Genomic DNA, 20,865 nt, shown 5'->3' on the forward strand with positions numbered 1-20,865 from the left:
GGAATGTTCACACTCATGGCAATTATAATTTTTTTAAAGTAGTGTAAATGCTTTTTTGAATATTGAATTGTTTTGAAAAATGCCTACAATGAGAAGCAAATTATATAGAAAATATATAATTGAATTAAAGGAGGCAAAAAGCTAGTCTAACTAGGCAAGTTTGACTGATTTCTGGGTTATGCTTTGGACTCCTTAAAGAAATAAGAGACCAAATATATTCCTGTTATCGTGCTACTGGTCTCTTATTTAGAGAAAAAAAGAGACCAGTAGCACGATAACAGGAATATATTTGGCTCTGAATGTTCAAGTGTTTATTTGCACAGTTCTCTCTTATTAAGAGATTTCTCACATCTCAGCCTATCTATAGAAATTGCTTTTTCCTACCCAGTCATAACTAGGAAAATACAGTAGCTTGCTTAGTTTAGGAGACAGCATGTACTGATAAAGGTTTTGCCTTTCTTTCACATCTGTTCCAGTTGTCTAGGTCTTTCACAGCCTGTTGCTTTGGAAAATTTCTTCAATGGAGCTTAGCAGATTCATTGGAGTGTCTCTGCTCTTTTGTATTTGTATTATATTTTTTTTTATTCCTTTTATTTTCTTTGGTATGTGCTTGTGCTAGGGAAACTAGCCCAACTGAAATTATACAAAACATATTAAAGTGTTCCAGAAGTGGTTCTGGACACTGAATGAGTCACACACTGCAGATATAAGCTCAGGCCTTTCAGATCTTTATCTTTAGTTGTAAAGTGAGCGTGCTTTGCTTGGCTCTGAGATTAAAATCTGTAAACAACACATTTTTTCAGAGAAATGTCAGTTTTTCTTACAGCAGATTGGAGAGACAGAAGATCATCCAAGAGCTCTCTGTCCTGTATGATAATGTGCTTTTTTCCCTATCTATTTAGATGAAAGAAATTTGGCTACCTTACCAGCCCAGAACAGAAATAGAGACATGTCGGAGATAATCAGTATGAGTTCTTCATCTCACTCGTGTAAATGGATGTTGGGTGGCAACAGTGATTAGGCTCTATCTCAAATCTTTGTTGCAACTTTTATAGAAAGACTTTAGGCAGTGATTGGCAGCCCAAATCACCGTTGAAAATCTTTCTAGATCATGAATATTTCCAAATGATTAAGTATAACATTTGTATGATTGTTAACCAGAAAGAAGGAGAAAACTTTTATGGCTAGTGCTGTACTTTGCTAAATACAGCTCCAGTGCAGACACAGGTGACCCTGGAGTCAGACTTAGTATAACTAACCATAATCTTGTCAGCTTCCAGCAGTTTGCTCCCCAGAATCAATCCATTTTACATTGATATATTGAAGCTGCTTTGCTCAGGTTTCAAAGAGGTGCCTAAGATAAACCAACTTAAACATCGCATATAAGAGTGAGCAAGCACAACATTGCATGCAGAGTGTCAGTTCCTGATGGAAGAAAATGTCTTCACTTAGTTTCTGTTAAATTCCTGTTAGAGGGAGGGACATCTGTTGCACACAAGAGAGATTGTTCAAGGTCAAGTCATATGTGATAAAATGGCATAAGAATTTCCCAGCTAGTTTGATGCATTCCTGTAAATTGTAGGGAGTTTTTAAGAAATAAACACTATTAAAGAAATGTGACGTTGTCTAACAAGTAGGAAAAGTGTAAGTCTGTTGAATTGTGCAGCAACTCCTATTTTGCAGTGTCCTATAACTCTCTTCAAAGAAAATATGTTTTTTCTATAAAGAGACAGACATGCATGCAAACATATAAGCGACAATATCCCAGATGTCACAAAAACATAAATCTCCTGATTCACCCTGGAAACTGCTCAAGCAGTCTGTCAGAGTTTTTTGCTGTTTTTTTATCCCTCCTCTTATGATATTTCCCTGGTATATTTTTTTTTTATAAACTTCTTACAACCTGAACTGGAAATATTTTGCTCTGTATGAATGTGCCACTTTTCTCAATGGAACCTCACACCCTGAAAATATCTTGAAAGAGTTGTGAAAACTAGAGGTAGAAACAGACCATAAAGGCAAGTTGTTTTTATTGATTTTGCCATCTCTTAATCACCTGTTAAATAAAACAAAAATTTAATTGAGCTGAAATGCTTCAGTAAAAGCATTTACATTTTCATTGTCCACTATAATTTAGAAAATAGGCAATATCAGAAAAATCAGTAGCTGTTTTGTTAATCTTTGTTGTGTTTATATTTTTAATGTATTTTATGTAATTTTTATGAATCATTATTGTTTAGTCTTAATGAATAAGGTGATGAAATGAAAGTTTATACATATTGTTCTGCTTGTATTCCAGAATGCATATCTTTTGGTGAACTATTTTTTTGGCTAATATTGGACATAGCATGTTCAACAGGAATAAAATCCATAATACTTAAATGAAAACTTGGAAAGTTTGTAAGGTCTGGAAGAAGGGTGTCTGTCTCATGTCCCTATTACAATAAATGGCACCAGTCAGGTGCTGGAACTATCTCTGGGCTAGTTCAGTGAGGTATTTTCTTGTGGTGTAAATTCTAGGTATTGAACCCACAGAAAAATGGAGATTAGGGCATGTTCTTCAGTCTCTTCAATCAAATGTTCACAGAGCAAAAATTACCTCTCCAGACTTCAGCCTAGTACTGAATAGCCTGCATTTTTCTCCTTTATTTTAAGAGCTCTGCTATCCTGCTTTCTGGCTGTGACACAGACTGATGTGTTATGCCTGTATTATGCCATAGAAACATGCCTGAAACTGTCTACAGCAGAATGTCACGTAATATGTAAAAAAAAATATTTGACCCTCATTTAATGTGCTAGTACAACTTTCCTCAGGTAAATCCATAAACTTGTACCTTGATTTCATACATACCTCTAGATATTTTATTAGACTTCTATGAATTTTTCTAATGCATCAACTGGTTTAATTAGCTACGTGTATTTCTCTCTTGTGTGTATTGCTGGAATAGATTGAACAATGACTTCTTTACTTTTGTGTCCATTGAAAAAGTAATGCTGGGATACTCTTGTGGATACTGATTTTTGTTGATATAATTGATGTTATATTAGGATGTTTTACTGTAGCACCTCTGTTGGTCAGAAATGATACTTTATTTTGTCTGTGCCTGGCTGAGCTAAAGAAAAAAATGTGTGTAGAGATGTATCTGGCTCATATGAGAATATCAATCTTCTAACTGCCTGATTTCAGAGCATCTGAATTTCCCTTTAATTCCACTCCTCCATAGTTATTGCAGTGCCTGTAGCCAGAGGCTGACAAATGTTTCTTTTCAAAGCTGTGATGCCATGCCATCATCAGTTGCTAGGGTATTTTGCTTAGTTATTGTTTTAATACAATGACAGATTTGTCAAATTCTGACAACTATATGAAAGTACCCCACTGCTGGTTTAAGCATTCTTAGGCTCCTGGATTTGAAAATTACTCTGAATGATCCTCTTTGAATTTTTAGCCTCAGTCATGGTCTGAATAGCATATAAGTTTAAAAATGCCATTTGACTGAGAAACTGGATAAAAATATCCAATAAGCCTTATTTTGTTATTGCAAACAATACTGCCAATGTCTAGTTAAATATAATTGTGGTAAAAAGCTTGTAATCAGAAGCCTGTAATCTTTTGCAATTTTTTGAGTTGGTATGCATCTGTTATTGACTGGAAAGCATGATCTATTCACAGATATGTTTGCTGTATGGTTCAGGGCAACTATGTGTTGAATGAGGTAGTGATGCATGAAACATTTGCTCTGGTGGATCTTAGAATATGTGCAGCTTTTATACACTGATGAAATGTCTTATGCCTGAATGTAGAACTTGAAAAGTCTTTGTTTTAATTATATAAATTTATTTCTTTCAGTAGAGAAGCTATTTGGATGATTGAGGGATAAAACCTCACCTTTGACTTGCAAAACACACCTGATTTAGTCCTAGGCACCATGAATAAGAATACCTGTAGTCTACGTGGGAAGAGCAAGAGTGTAAGTAGAAGGTTTTCTTTTTCTTGCTTTTTTATTTAATATCAGTATTCTTCCACACTACTTCTGTGTTGTATTAGCCTTTCAAATGCCACTTTCTGAGATGGAATGATAAAATCATTGCTATTTGTACCCTGTTATATCTGTAACCTAAATAAATATGTGTGTGTCTTCAACACCCAGAGATAAGATTATTCAATGGTTGCATGGTTTCAGTGACATTTTTCTTTTATTTTTGAATTTACACATTCATTTTCCACAATTTATTTTTCAAAAAGTTAGTATTTTCTTGAGCATTCATTGAAATATAAGATTATATAATGTCCACATTAAACTCAGTTACAAATGTATGCCCCTGCACTGATGTCAAGAACTGTGTTTGATTTGATATGAAATGCTGACTGTGAAGTATTCCAGGAGATTGATGAGAAAATAAGCTAAAGATAAGCATAGGTTTGGATACGGCCTAATTTTGCCTGTTTTCTGGTCTTTTTGATGTCCTGTATATATATATATATATATATATATATATATATATATATATATATATTTACATCTCTCTGTATCCAAGAGTACTTCCGAAACAAAAAGTTTGGACAGTTCAGACTCTGAAAGATATTTTTAACCTGCAAAATAAACTTCCTTATTTTGGTGTTAGATCCTAGCATATCTTGCTCTGCGAACTTAAAACCATCTGCAACTATTTTTTCTTTGAACTGGTTACATAGAATATTTCCTACTGTTTGTTGTTTTGAAATGGTAAAATACATAGTCTCAGAGAAATATTTTTAGCTTTGTGGTGTCATGCTACATAAATAATTTTTTGACTACTGCTTGTAGGAGAATAGTGAAACTATTTGAACTATTTTAACCAAAGTGACTTAGGAGAAGCCTCATTAGACTTGTTGAGTACAGCCAAAGATTTCATACAACATATCAAATCTTCCATTTTTCCACATGCCTGTCAATTTGAATTTTCGTTGTCAAAGTCATCTCTGGTCTGCCAGACCAGTCATTTCATGAAAAGACCAACTGGTGAATAAGTAAAAATGCCATCAGCTGAATAATCTTAAAAAGAAAGACAGAATATGACTTCTATTTTTATTTAATAGGATGTTGTCGCATATGCTCAAAGAAAGTTTTTGTCCTTTTAGGAAGCATAGGAATTAAGGTATTGGTTCAGCGGTTTCAGATGTCAGTGAACATAATTTACTTAATATAGAAGATGAACCTGCAGATATGTGTGAACATTGGGTATTTTCACCAAATATAGAACTCAGTGTGCATCTTGAACTAACTGAGGCTAACTTTAACAGTGTAGCATAATAGAAATTGCTGGTAGAAGGTACTTAAACATTTCCATTCCTTTTCTGACCATACAACATCTATAATCCTGTTGAAATAATTTGCAAATGATCTCGTAATTAAAAATATGTGTTTAATATTTATTAACTGTACTTCTAATAGATTTTTAAACTCTATTACTTAACTATCCTCAGATGGCACATAAGGTCGAATGCTACTAGACGTTCTCTCTCTCCTTGATGGTTTGCACAGTATTACCACTCATTCCTTCATTGGTAGTCCATGGAGTTTCATTTAACTGCCTTTGTGAAAAGGGTTTTTATAACAGTAATTTCTTTATTTCAGTGCTGCTCACAGCATTCAGTGAGGGTATCAGCAAACATGTAGTTTCAGCCTATGTGTACTATTTGTCTAATACTTTTTCTTATGTATCCTTAGGTAGCTCTTAATTTCTTTTACAACTTTTCCTCTTAAATAATTTCCTCCTGTCCTTTTTTATGTCCCTCTTTTTCCAGCGTTTTCAACTTACAATATTCTAGGTGGTCTAATGTTTCTAATTCCATGACTTACCATCTGGTACATCTGAAAACACAGCTAAATCTTTGTCTCTCCCTGTCTCCTTCCCTCTCTCCCTCCCTGCAATTTGTTTTCCTCCTCCGTTTCCACCCCCTCCCCACCTCAAAGTTACTTCTAGTAAAAAAAGTAGTTTTAGTTAGTACTGATCAACCACAGAATGAGATCTTTTTTTGAACAATTTTTATAATAAAACAGTGAACTTGATTTTTTTTTTTGTTTCACAAGGATTTAATATTATTTTCATAACTGCATAAGCAAGGCAAAGTATTTCCACACACTATTTCTACAGTTTTGCATATGTGCATATAATTTATTCTTCATCAAAAAGCATGATGAAGTATATTTACTGGTACTTTCAAAATCAGACTTCCAGCCTATCTTCAATGAAACTAGCACAGCTTTACTGACAGTTAGTGCTCCATCTATAATAAATAACCTTTCAACAAAGTATTGTGATAATTAGATTTCTTTGGGAGTATATTGGAGCATATTTGGTCAGCTAAAGGAAGTAAGAGCACTTTCAGGTGATGAGCATGCTAGTATCAAGAATGAAGTCTGAATGTCACACTGTGTGGGATTTTATCTTAGAACGTTGTGTCAGAAGTGAGTCAATCCTTGTGAAATCTGAAAGTAGCTATATTGCAAGAAAATGGACCAAGAAAGAGAATATATTTAGCAACTGGGTCTGCTTAAACGGTGGCATTTTAACAGCTTCAACAACAACAAAAGAAAAGGAGTGGGGGGCAGGAAGCAAAATTAGAACTTTAAGGATAGTTTGTTTGCCTTTTAATTTATTATTATCTGTAAAAGCCTAGAAGTGGAAGACTTTTGAATTCATAAATATAAAAAATATATTTTTGACAATGATATGTTCGGGATAAACTACAGATCACTAATAGGAGACAAACTGACTCATAATTTATGATCAAAGCTGTAAAAGCAAAGTTTTGACCACTGGGGTCAAAAAATGGTGGACCTCAAAACGGAATGCTCTCCAAAGAGAAGTTGCAGGAAAGATTCTGAGCAGCATACAGAAGTTGTGAGCAGGGGGAGGTAACAGTAGTGGTGGTAAGTCATGCAAATGCAAAGCAGGCAGGGAGCACCCATAGAAAAGTGCAAAGGAGGGCAGAAAGCTATTTTCAAACAGCTGACTCACAGAAATGTTTTCATCCAAAGTTCTGAGGGCTAGATTGTCATAACCTTTGCTTGTGATGCGGGGGAGTGAAGAGAAGTTGCACACTTCTTTTGTTCCTATGTTCATTTCTCCTTAGATGATGAGTCTCAGAGAACACAAGGGCCAAGGGCTCTTTGTCTGCCACTCCTCCTGAAGGGAGAGGGAATGTCATCCTGTCTACCCCAGACAAATGCACTACACTCCTCTGCTCACCAGCTAGAATAGTTAGTCAGCATCAGGGTAAGACACTCAATACCAAAAAATAGATGTAGTTCTCCACTGAGAGTGTGAAGGAATTGCAAAGAAGTTCAGTTCCAGCCCCTTTTCTGGCACAGCAGTTCTTTCAGACAGAAATTCTTGCTTTAGGTCAATAATTCTAAGTAAGCAATTTGTCAACAGATAAACTTGCAGTGCTCCAGAAGTATTTTTCATAATATAATTGCATTAGTTACAAATAAATTGATTTTTCTCTCATCACCAATGGTTAGGTCCATTTGTTATCTGATAGAAGGAAACTTAGAGGGAGATTGCTTGGACTACCCATTCTTAATTAATGGGAAGAAATTACATTGCATATTCTTTGCCTTCTTCCACCTCTCTATCTGAATACAATCTTTGCAAATGAAACAAGGGATAGAAAAGGCAAGGCAGGACATTGCTAAAGGGCAAATTGAAATTCATACAGTGGTGCTATTTTTCCCCTGATGTCACTGGCTGACTGGCAATATGGACATACATAAAGCAGCAACTTATGTAAGGAATACCCTGCAAAGCTTTTATCCTTTTTTTTTGAACATTTCTTTTTTTTTTTGAACATTTCTTCTACTGGGCTAGTAATTAATGCCTATTGTGAGAGTCCATTCTGAGAAACAATAGCTGGATTTGGATCCTATTAAATCAATTCTTTTATGTTAATTTACTATATTCACATAATATCCTTTTGGTTGTGGGAATACCTTTTGAAAACAGAGGAAAGGTACCATAGCAGGAATACACTAGTTTATTCCTGACAAAGATATTGTACATTTTCATTTCCTCCAACTCATTCTAGATTTCTTCATTTCAGTCTTCTGCCATCTCCAGTGGTGAAAATTTTCTTCATGGAAGTTCTGACTTATGTTTCCAGCTACCCTGTTCTGTTCAGATCTCAAAATCTGAAGTCTCCAAAGTCTCCATACTTTCTTCCTTCAACTCTGACATTTAATTAATAGACATGCTTTTGTCATAAATCTTTTTCTTCTCTTGACTCTTCTCCTAGCTCAGCTCCTGCCTATGTTCCTAATTAAGTTCCAGCCTTTTTGAAAGAAGCCTCACCTCCTTATCTAGGGACTGGGCAGTACTTACAATTTTGAGACATAACTGCAGCACGTTGGAACATGAAAATACTCCCACTCATGTGCTAACAGACATAAAAATCCTAATCTGTAGCTCAAATGTCATCCACTATTATGCAAATTTAAGCAATAATCTGTGGGGCAATGGTATTTATTTAGTCCAAATTACATCGACGGGAAAAAAAAATCTTTTAATGGTTTGAGTGGGTATGACAGAGAGTTTTATAGCTCATTTATGCTAGCAAAATCCTGGATTACACCTAGGTCTCTATTTTTTTGGAGTTCTTACACATTTGTGTCATTGGCATCCCTTGTCCCAGTTCTTCCTATCTGCAACCATGGTTATCTGCTGGGAGGTTGCATCTTCTCAGCAATACATTTATGCTCTCAATTCTCCCACCCTGTGCTTGATTTCAGGCTGTTCAGGCTGTCTTGAAGAGGCACAGTATATGGTTCAGGCCCCCTTTCATGGGAAGGACTGGGAGGCATCAACCATTTGTATCAGAATTACACCTCCTTTTGTGTTTTACTCAGAGTAATTATCCCAAATCTGACACCAGATCCAGCCCTTTTGTTTTTACTGTTTGATGGAAATTGCTCCTGCCTTTGGAATACTTTACTACAGTGGTGAAAATAACATTAAAAGCCCCTGAAGATCTCACTGTATGATTGTAAAGAAAAGATGCTTAACCTAAAGAGTATAAACTTAAGTGAAATAGATGTTAAAAGGTTAGAAAAGAAAAACATGGATAGATTACTAGGTGTTGGAATAGGCAAATTAGGAGAAAAGACAGTAAACATTAGGAGTTTATACATTGCACTTCACACTGAGGACAGCTAGTGGTCAGGGAGGAGTAAAGGAAAGACAAGAATGTGGTGGATAATGTAATTAAAACAGAGTAATATTAAAGATTTATTGATCTCCCTACTTTTGCCTCCCACTTACTTATTACAGTACATTTCTAATCCATGACTGAGTTTCTAGACACTCTTCTCTCTTGAAAAATGAAGATAGTCTTTCTGGCTATTCAGTTTGCAAACACTGCATCTTTTGATTCCCTCTTTGAGACTAAATTTTGAAACAGTGCCTAGGAGAAGGATGACTGATGCTGACAGAGTGATGGATATAGGAGAATGAGCATGTAACTGGTGCACACTGTAGATGGATGGAAATGCCATATTGTGTAATTCCTTTTTTTAATGTAAATTCTGTTCTTATTTGTCCCTCACTTGTCTTTTTAAATCACAGGTAGTTATTGTCAATATCTATGCATCTGTTAGAGTGCAATGGAAATTGCATATTCAGGTTCTCTTGCACGACAAGGGCCTTGAGATATTTCTAATAGAAATATCCAATATTTTCAATGAAAATTTAAAATTTCAAGACTTTGGAAGTATGATAGATGTAGAGAACTAAAGAATGGTAAGTAGCAGTCACATGGAAAATGTTTTTAGAGGAGCAAATATTGTAGCAATGGCAGAACAATTTGCTAGATGTTTTTGTTGAAAATGGAAATGGCTTCATACCAGTTGTTACATCAAAGCAGATAATTCCCTGGCAAGGATTACTGCTCTTTGGCCACTGACAGCAAAAGGAGACATGAAGAACTATGAACAATGAACTGTTGAGTAGTATTAAAACTTGAGTAGGCTGACAAGAGCAGTATATTCCCGAATTAAGACTGCCCTTCAACTCTTATATAGTGGTCTTGCTATTGGAATTTTGTTTCTTCAGCAATGGCTTCAGAAACAGCTCTGACTGTATGTAAAAAATGAGAATTTTTTTCTTAATATTGTATAGTTTTTCCCTTGTGACACAGGCAGTATATCTTGCCTTTTATCCCTGCATGCATACATGTCTGTACACATAAATGTAGAGCCTAGAAAGGCAGAAAGTATACGCTGTGTATGTCCATTAGGAAGCCCTTAATGAAGAAAGAGCATAATCAGATTTCCTTAAATGAATAAGAAGTTCCATTAAAAAAATCAAATCTCATTCTGAAGAGGGCTAATATCAAACTTGCCTTTCTATGAAATGCGAGGATTCTCTCACCGAAATTGAAGCCTGTTACCTTACACAGGATCTCAGCAGGAACACTCCAAACTGCCTATGAACAGTGAAAGTGCATTATCTGCAGCCCTTCAGCAGATGCATCTGGTGGCTTGAGGTTGAAAAACTTAATATTATCCAAGAAAGGGCTGGTTAAATCTTCAGATTCTAGCTTATTATTTTCAGCACTGGGAATTTCAGTTTTGTCTGTTTCTTTTCTATCTCCCTCCTTTTTAAACTTTATTTTAACTTGGATCAAAACTCAGCTAAATAAAAGAAAGAGTATGTTGAAGATCTGCGGAATTTCTGTTTTTCATTTAATCCTTTGATTCTATGACTCAATACAGTTTGAAAACACAGTCAACAGAAACAGAAATTTTAAGTCAATTGCAGCTGAATATTTGTGGACAGATCTAAAATAATATTTTTAAAAGACCAAATGAGGCCTATTAGGTGTTTGTTTCATGTCTCTGTAAATAGAGGGGTCAAAGAAAACAAATTTTGCAGTTTTTCCTTCCATATTCCACTTCTGCTGTTTGCAATTTTCAGAATTAAGTAAGCAAAATAACTAGAAATTTCCCAGCTCATCCCTTATAGAACCAGTAAGTATTGTCCCTCACTTAGACAGTCCTAACAAAGATGAATTTTTATTTTGAAACCTCCAAAAGGCTGAGATTTACTGCCTCTGCCCTCTCAGTCCTAAGCTGGAAAAATAAAGGAGGCTCAGACTTGCTCTAGGGCTAGTACTTATCTCATATCAGATCATGCATTCCAGAAAATAATTTGATTTTGATTTTTCAAAGCTTTTTTTTTTTTTCTGCTGCTGCTGCGTTCTGTTCTCATACCCCCTCCCCCATCCGTGCCTTTTTTTTAAAGTCCGGATAACTTGCCTAGAGACTAAATTACTTACCACTTCACCTTTCCTTTATAAGTATATAAAGCAATGGAAGCCTTTGAATCTGATGGATTTTCACTGTGATTTGTGGCCCTCCCGAAAACAAGGCATTCTCTGGTATAGCTTCTAAGCTTTTCTCTTGCTTTGGGTTCCTAGCTGTTAGCTTTCACTTATGCTTCTGACACATGCTTATAGATTTTTCATGGTCCTATTTGCTTTTTTGGAGAATTTTCTGGGTCTCTGTTAGAATGTTAGACCATACATTTTCCTTTGCTATTCAAGATCTGGAAAGTAATGAAGGCAAGGCTGTGATGTCCAAAATAATTGGTCTGTTACAATGTACAAATTAAGCCAAATTCTGTTAGCTCTTTTGTCAGATATTACAGATTAGAATATTGCAACACTTCATCTGGACAGTATGCTGTAATAATATGATATAATAATAAAAAAGAGAGTTAAGAAAATTAGGGCTCACCTGAAAAAGCCAGTGCAGCAATATCAAAGAAACACTTAATTTGGTATGAAAGAAACACAGGTAATTTGCATGGTCTTAAATAAGTACAAACTACAACTCATTTCAAGATGATTTTAAAAAATGAATTAGCATACATAATATTTTTGGCTAAAGAACTGAAAAAATCATCAAATTTTGTATGAGACGGGGGATATTTTTATTATACATGCTATGCTTCTTATCTTATGCATTTTAAATTACCATGCCCTGAGAAAATAGATTTCAAAACATAAGTGAACATTTGAAAATACTGAATGGCAATAACTTCCAATTCCTCCATTAGGTGAATGAACTACAGATTTCTACCTACATAATTTGAAACTTAGACAAAGGCTATGACACTCTTATCTACATCCTTTTCTCTGCATGTTCTTCATATATAATGGCAATTAATAGCAAACTTTCATCTCTTTCTGGAGCAGAACATCGTGATTTTTTTACCAGGGATCAATATCTGAATTGCATGGCACATGCCAAGACCTAGATTTTGTTTAGTAACAACAGTATCTGAATAATAAAGTAAGAACAAATGAATTAGGATGGGAAGGGAAATTTAGACAGATAGTGAGGAAAAATTTTTAATAAATTGTTGTATATCTACAAGTATCTTCTTCTGGCCTTGTTTTTGGTGTCTTTGATTCAGAGAGAGGATGCTAGATTTTTTTCATGATGCCTTTGAAAATTCCTCTAGAAATAATTTTCACATATTATTCTCTGCATGAGAAACCATCTCAGTGTCACAATCCAGAGAGCAGAATATCAAATCTCAATGGTTTTGCTATGCTCTTTTCAAAATAAAACAATTGTCTCAGTGCAAATATTACTTAATGATCTTCTCTTGAGAGAGAAAATTAGGATTTCTCTGTTCCTCTTTTGAAAGAGCAGCTCCTCTGTTACAGGAAGTGGTTGTTTTAAAAACGAAAACCAAGTAACTACATTGGAAAATGACATTTGATAAAGCATTGAAAAATAATATTTTTGGAGAATGTGTGGTTTCCTAAAAGAAAGGGAATGTGAGAGGAGATGTGTGATCACAAAAACCCAGCATGGTTTTATGGCTGTACCCAGACCTTCATGCATGTTGCTTTGCAGGCAGTTCTGGCATCTCTCTCTGTATGTTACCCAAAATTTTTTTGCTTTCTTGCATCTTAAATTGCATCTTAGAAAAAGGAAATGCATATAAAGGAGAGACAACAAAGATACCTGTCACTTATCCATGTAATTACTCCTATAGCTCTTTTCCATCCTGTGCCTTTGGAGTCACTTCAGAGTAAAAAATCTCAGTTCACAGCACATATATAAAGATAGCAGTCTTTTATTTTTTTTTGCATTTTATCTTGATCAAATAAAAATTACTATGTTACTACCTAGACTGGTACATACTAGTAGCAAATCAAAAATAATTGGAACACTTTAAAATTCTTTGAACCTCATTATAGAAGCCATAAATATCTCTATTAGAAGTGATCCATGTTTTCCAAACTACACTCTGGCTTCTTTGGTTGCACAGTGCCGTGTGTCGTGAGGCAGTCCCAGTTAACCATTTACATTTTGTTAATCAGGAATGCATCAGAAGTCTGATCAGAACTGTTGCTATTTTACAAGCATCTGCTATTTTCATGATTGTGTCTTCCTCTTCATCTGCAATTCGGTACAAAGATTTAATTAAAGTAGTTAAAATAACAGACAACAGATGTGATCTACTCAACTACAAGTAAGCAGTTTGAGATTCCTCTGCGGATGAACAGAAATTAAAACAATTAAAATTCTGTAATTTATTTCAATTACTTTGTCTACCAAGTTTAGATAAACACTGTTGTCTTGCAACATTGCTTTCCAATAGCTAATCATGTGGAATTCTTAAGAGCTGCCTACAGTTTTCACTCAATTTATTTTGGAGATAGGAAATTCATGCCTTTTTTCTGATTTCCTAATGCGAACGTACCTTATCATTTTTTAATTCCTGGGCTTTTTCTACATTAAGTAACCACAACACTATGCTCTTGTATGAGTTACCAGCAGCAAAAGTAGAGATTGGAATCTCTAAGTCTTATACATTTTCATAGCAATATAATCAGTCTCATCTGCTGCACAAGTGTGGCTTGCATAATTCCTTGGGAAAGCTATGTTTTGGTTGTTTCAATTGGAAGCTCAATTGTGAGTTCAATTGCAAGTTTAGTTGTGGCTGGGTATGCCTCAAGCCTTCACTTCCTTTTTTCAGCTACAGGATTTTATGTTTGTAGAAAATTGTTTGCATATAGAAACACAAAAGAAAAAAAAAAATTACTTTTTTGCCTCTCGAAAAATGTGTAATTGGAGTGAAATATATACAAATTAATTACCTTGTGCTGACCATAATGTCCTAAATTGTTATGTTGCTGCCCAACAGACTTCATCACTCATCAGAGTAATCAAGATAAAACGGGATGTAAATTAGGAAGTAAATGTATTTGATGTTTGTACCCTTATCATGCCTTTTCCTTCTTCCCCCCAGTGTTCCCAAGTACTAGACCTCTGTTCATTTTTTTTCTTTAGTTAATCATATGTTCTTTTTCTGTTCCTCAATGCATACATTCCTTCTACTCTTTGATTTGTGATTCCATTTTAAATTTTAATGTCTCTTCTGGCTTTGTTTCTCCATGAATAATCCCTCTAAATGGTAAATACAAAGTAACTAAAAAAAATAATTCCACTATATTGTTCTAGGGTTGAATCAATGAATAGAGATGTAATAGGCAAACCACAGTAAGAGTAGTGAGTTTGGGAAAGAATATTATTCTCTCTATCAAAACATAGCAAACTAGCTGTGGTGCATAAACTGAAAGAATTAATATGATGGAATTCATGCATCACTGAATCACTACAGAAAGTACAAAAAAAAAAAAAGAAAAAAAAGTGCAGTTAAGTATCATATGGTTAAGTAGACAAAAGTACTATTTTCACAGGGCTGAATGATATTCTTTCCCCTGGAAAAAAACTACTCTCTCAAGAAAAATATCTATTGGCTTAGTAATATTCCTTGAAAGTTTGTAAAAGAATCCTCAGAGCTTGGTAGAGTGCAATTTGAAATATGTTTAAAATCAATTTATTAATTTTGCCATGGCTCTGGTAAGGTACCTTATGATATGTGATACCTTAAGATATAAGGATGGTGTCACACTTAGCTTTGTTTTTTTTAGCTTTTGCATTATGCTTTTCCTATAATGAGACCCTGCATGCTGGCTTAAAGTCCAGAGCAGTCTCAGTTAAAGAATGAGTGGTGGGACGGCACGCAGTTACTAAAAGAAGATACAGAACAGACAACCATGTATAAATGCTGTCCACACAACATTATATTTTCCCCTACTAGCCTCATCTATGTGGCAATAAGAGATAATGTTGGTGGAAGTTAAATTTTAAAAAGGTCGTGTGAGAGCAGAGACATAAGTAAAACTTCTCTCAGTCAGGTTTCACAGATTTGTTAATGACACACTGACAATATTTTCATCAAATTGTTTGGAAAGACCCTTAAGTATCATCTAGGTCCAACCTTCTGCAATGAGCCAGAACACCTGCCAGTAGATCAGGGCTCAAAACTCCATTCAGTCTGGCCTTGACCTGTGGATGGGGCATTCATACCTTCTCTGTGTGCTGTGTTCTAGTACTTCACCAACCTCACAAGAAAAATACTCTTTCTAATATCTACTCTAAATCTGCCATGTTTCAGGTTGAAACCACACCCTTTTGTCCTGTCTCTGCCTTTGTAAAAAGGCTCCCGTCAGGTACTGGAGGGTGGCAATTATGCTGCTCCAAAGCTTTGTCTTCTGCAGTCTGAACAATCCCAATTCTCTCAGGAATTCCTTGTATGAAGGTGCTCCACTCCTTGACCATCTTGGCGTCCTTCCTCTGGACTTGCTCCAGCAGGCAGATGACCTTCCTGTGCTGGGGACCCCAGAGCTGGATGCAGCAATGCAGGTGGTGTTTTACATGACTGTTGTTTGAAGACAATTGATGAAACAAAAAGAAAACTGTTCCTTTACATGGAGAATTTGTATCACAGTCTTTGGATCTTTTTCAGTCTGAAAAACCTATAGAAATAAAAGCTAAAAAAATTGCTGTGGTTGTTTCAGGGTTCAATACTCTCTCCTTACTTCCAAGAACAAGAACCAGAGAAAATAAAAGAATGCTGGTATAGCATTATAGCAACTCTTGATTCATCCTATAGTGAACAACAGTTTGCTAAGACACTCTTATTTCCAATACAGTGGTGTTTACTTCAGAGTGTGTGTCAAGGATACCGGCAACTGCTTCAAGCATTAGCTCTCCATTCTGTCTTTTTCCATCCCTGACAGCATGGCCGCTTGCCCCTAGTAGCTCCTTCTTCAGCTTTAAAATAAACACTCGTGTTACAGAAGTGTTTTCAGAGGGTGAAAACACTTCGTTGGTGTGAAGGTGAAAAGTTTGGGGTTACAACTTGGGTGAAAAGTTTGGGTGTTAGAATTATATGTAATATAACTGGCTCAGACAATTCTCATCAAAATTCTCTTGTGGTGTTCTTCCCTTACCACAATCTATCATAGATGTCCAGCATTATTAAAATCAAAATTTATTTCTAATGCAAGAATCTATTTCATGGGAGGAAAAGTCGACTAATAACACTACAAAGGAACTCAAAAATAACACTGTAAGCATGCTTTCTTTAGAGGTGTGATAACCTGAAATTGTGGATATCGCAGTAGTAGCAGCAGATGTATTTGAAGGCACTTGTTCTTAGGTTGGTGCTCAGAGGTTACAGGGTTACAGGGTTACATGATTGTGTAGTGATTTTAAGTTGCTGGCTAGGTTGGTAAACAGAAGCAGTGAAAGACTCAAACAAGAAACTGTATTTCTAACCATTTCTCTCTATTCATGAAGCACTAAAGAATGCAAATTTTTCAAAGTACAGAAGAGAATCTAGGAATCTCTGTCTCCAGTGAAATCAGAAAAGGTAAGATACATGACCTAGTGTCCGCATTCGATAAGCAGAAGAGTGGGGAAAAATGGTTGAAAGTCAGGATTTCTTACTGGAACATACATATGAAACAAACAGTCTAAATGTATGAAAAAAAAAAAATAGAAGTAATAAAAATTCCTTTATAAGATTAGGACTTCTGGAGTTATGGCCATTTGTTGTCATTCATCTCCTGGAATAAAAACATGGAATGATTTCTCTTGATGTGTAATTTTTTAGAGAAACTGTGCCTCAACATTTTTAGCTGTACATAAAAGGATACATAAGATTTTCTGAGATTAATTTTTGAAAGCTTGCATACTATTGCTAGAGAAATCTTAAATTTTGTAAAAGGACAATATTTTTAGTTATGTGACTAAGTTTCTATAATGTCAGTTTCAGAATAGATGAGAATTGTGTCAATATATGGAGTGCTTGTATGGACTGAGATAATCTGTTTGTCCACCTTGAGCTCTGCAATATGGGACTACAAATTTTATCCAGATTTTGTACATTTTTATCTCTCACACTTATCCAAATGGTAAACCATCAACTTCCTTCTCCTCCTCCTCTCCCCACATATATAGGGATTTTTTTTTTTTTAATAATGACTCTCTACAAAAAATAAATTTGTAATGCTATTGCATGGCTACAATTGGTGTAAAATAGATTATATTTGTAAGCACATTTATTTATTGTTTGTGAGAAATTGCATGTTAGCTGTTAATTGCCAGATTCTCAGGTGAAAACATTTGTGAGAAATTTTCCTGCCCACATGTTGAGTTGCAGCCAGTCTTTATGTCTATACAGTGCTGTCTGTACAGCACTGTATGTAGTGCCAGGAATGTGCTGCTCAGTGACCGCCCATGCTTTGGGAGACTCGGAGCTCAAGCAGTAAATCTGTGTTTTAAGAGCTGCAGAAAATTTTAGAAGTAGACACAAGGAGTGTGGATTTTATTGGTACTCAACAGCATAAATCTCTGTACATCTGCCCACAGTTACAATCTTTTTTTCATGCTGCTGAAACTTATATTTTTAAAATAAAACACTTCTGTGTTCAAAGATCTGTGAATGACCAGAGAGATTGATGGCATAAAGAAGAATGGAAAGCAGTGAGGGAAATGTCTAGGATCTGAAGTGATTCCATATTTTAGATGAGGTCTTATATTTTGGCATCATAACACCATTTTTATGGTGGTTATTCCAGGGGAAAACAAATTAAATAAATCAGTCTGATTTTGTTGGCTTTTTTAAAGGAAATACCTTATGGAAGTTTTGTTGAAGAAGCTTAGAGTAAAATCTCTTTACTGCTTGGAAACGAAAGGATTTTAGGTTAAAAATTATGCAAAATAAGTGGTTATGATGCAATAATTCATGTCTCATTTTATTTTTTTATTTTTTACATTTTAAGCAGAGGAAGAATCTAGGATGATAGAGGCAATGGCTCCAGTTCTGTCCTCTTCAGAGCAAGTTTTCAATTTTTCAAATTTTAATATTTGCGGAAAGGAGTCTATTGTGGTAGACATTTGGAAATTTGGTTTTAGAGCAGGCCTCCCTTGTGTCCTACACTTACTAAGATGTTAGGATAAACTGCTGATATGACAGTGCCAAATTCAGCACACTGCAGCTCTTCCTGCTTGGCCAGCTGTAATAAAACGTGACAGGTAACACAGTCTGAAAATGATCAAGGCCTTGTGTTGACATAGGAAGGCGTTTCAACTGTCATGCAGAAGAGAGCTATTGACATTTACCTTTGCTTCATTGTGTTGTTAATGTGATGTTTGGAAGTGATAGAAAATACTATTCATCAGCAGAGTGGTACATTTACAGTGGTCTGAGAAACTGCAGCATAGTTAGATTTTTATGTACCCCACACTCGATTGAGTAGATGCAACTATCAGTCTCCATCCTTTCACTGCTGGAATGAAAACATGAGGATGTTATTGCTTGTTTAAGAAATGGACAGTCTGTAACTCTTGAACCTCAGGCAGCTTGGAAAAGGTTATTAAAGAGAGTAGTTTAATTTGTAGCTCGATTCTGACAATTTATTCAACAATGTTAAATCACACATCAAACAGCATGGATTTAAGCCTGCTGCATGCACTGCATGTGTTGCAGTCGATTAAATAATTTGGCTGTAATAATTTATTTAAACAAATACTACTATGAAACAGCATGATTTAATTTAAGTATGCATTAGTTAACTCTTGATCTTACCCTTTCTTTTCATATATGCGACTCTATGTCTAAAGGAGTAGGTCTAAAGAAGTATTCTCTAGGAAATCTATTAATGTGGTCACATTTTGAATTTAAAAGTCCTCTGAAATACCTTTCAATCAAAAGATTTGGAGTAGCGGCCTTTCTCCAATTAAAATTGTGTAATAATTTCTAACTCAGTATAAGGCTCAGACTGGCCATGGGAATTTAATTATCTCCCTCACAGCTGTCAGACAGCTGTGCCCTTTTTATCCACCTGAAATCTAAGACTTGGTTTAAAACCTGACTACTTGAAATTTGTGGGGTAATTGGTTCTTTTGGACTGCCTTCTCTAAAGCAAAATCAAGATCTTACAAAGCATTTGAAACACCTGTGAGTGATAAAAATGGAAACTAAATATGTGTGATATTATACATATTGTTGGTAAACTTACACTGTAACTTGAAAGCTAATTTCAAACAAAATTTATCCATATCAGAGAAGAAATTGACTGTTCTAGAGATATAGCATTATCAAATAATACAGATAACATAAATCTTCCTACAAAGCAATTTCTAAATGGAATTTGTGTGGAATGTATTCATTACTAACTTGAGCTAAAATTCCTAAGGAGATATAGCTATGAATTCCTACCATTGAGGTAAGCCTAAGAATTTCCAAGTTAACTGTGCATAAAAAAATGTTCAAATATGGAAATATTTAGTACTAGCATGCAAAGAGTGCTATGATATACTTGAACCCATATGAAAAAGAGTGAAAAGGAGTAAAAGGATTTTAAAGTAATTCAGATCTAAAATTGTTGTATAGGTCATAAAATGTCTGAATAAGAAAAGTATGCTCTTATTAATTATTTTCTTTAAATAAAATTTTATTTCAGCTGAATCAGGAAATGTTAAATCATAAATAATAGTGTTGAGTAGAAAAAATACCATAAAAATATTTAAATTTTGAATGAAAACTTTCTTTTAGAATAAAATCCCTACAGAATGATTTAAGATAGTTTGAAGTGTATAAAAATGCAGAATCATACCTCTAATTTCTTATCATGTTCTTTCTTCTTGTCATGTCTGAGAAATAGTTCTGCCCAAAATGAAAGTATTTTTGTTTTTTTAGAAAAAGATATTTTGCTTGCTGAAATATTTTCCCATTATGAATTATGGCTTTAAAAATTTTAACACTTGCTTACTGTCATTTAGGGTGGGGGCACTACAGTGTCCAGAAAAGTTAATTGAGCATGCTTTAAAGTATAATTTAAAAAATATGAGTTTTAAACCAGGACTGTTTTGCAATAGGATGCTTTAAGGTAAAGATTTTATTTCATTTTCTATATAAGAAAATGCAAAAACTTTAGTTTAATAGATTTCATTGGAAGTTTAGATATGACATCCCAAACGTGCTGATTAGTTAGTATGGAGAAGAAAATGATCAGTTTAAGAACTGAAGTTTGGACAAAGAATTATCTAAAGCATAGGCAGCAGATTTTATTGAAGAGATATCTACAATATTAGTGGGAGGTTATATAAATATTTCCTTTGTGTTTTGGTCAACTTGATTTATTTCAAGTCATGAGGCATCATCTATAAATGGAAGTCTGTGACTATCTCCTGTGAAGATGTTACTGGCTTAGTGGTCTAGCTGAAATACAAAAAATTTAATAACTTGAAAGAAAAGTCATGCACATAGGGAACATAATTAAAAATATTCCTGCTTTAATTTGAAGGCTTACTAACTTTAAAATACCGAAGACAAGACAGACCTCAGCCTCTTAGCAGAGTACAGTTTGACTATGGGTTAACAACATGAAGCTGCTGTGAAAAATGAAATGGGATTTTAGAACACATAAGGCAAGCTCTTTGTAACATTGAA

At 34.8% G+C, this 20,865-nt stretch overlaps 2 protein-coding genes across 2 annotated transcripts in view; one reads left to right on the plus strand and one right to left on the minus strand.

Annotated features, from left to right (window-relative positions):
- Nucleotides 1–20,865, minus strand: part of LOC127061026 (translation initiation factor IF-2-like) — a 694,470-nt gene that overhangs the window by 302,970 nt on the left and 370,635 nt on the right. The window lies entirely within an intron of this gene.
- The window catches only part of LOC127061027 (cAMP-specific 3',5'-cyclic phosphodiesterase 4D-like), a 152,150-nt gene that overhangs the window by 80,175 nt on the left and 51,110 nt on the right, over nt 1–20,865 (plus strand). The window contains exon 2 of the mRNA XM_050986871.1: nt 3,848–3,968. Coding sequence (XP_050842828.1) covers nt 3,927–3,968 — 42 coding nt within the window. The 5' untranslated portion in view covers nt 3,848–3,926. The remainder of the gene's footprint in view (nt 1–3,847; nt 3,969–20,865) is intronic.

Source organism: Serinus canaria, chromosome Z (genome assembly GCF_022539315.1).
Source record: "Serinus canaria isolate serCan28SL12 chromosome Z, serCan2020, whole genome shotgun sequence".
Taxonomy (NCBI): Eukaryota; Metazoa; Chordata; class Aves; order Passeriformes; family Fringillidae; genus Serinus; species Serinus canaria.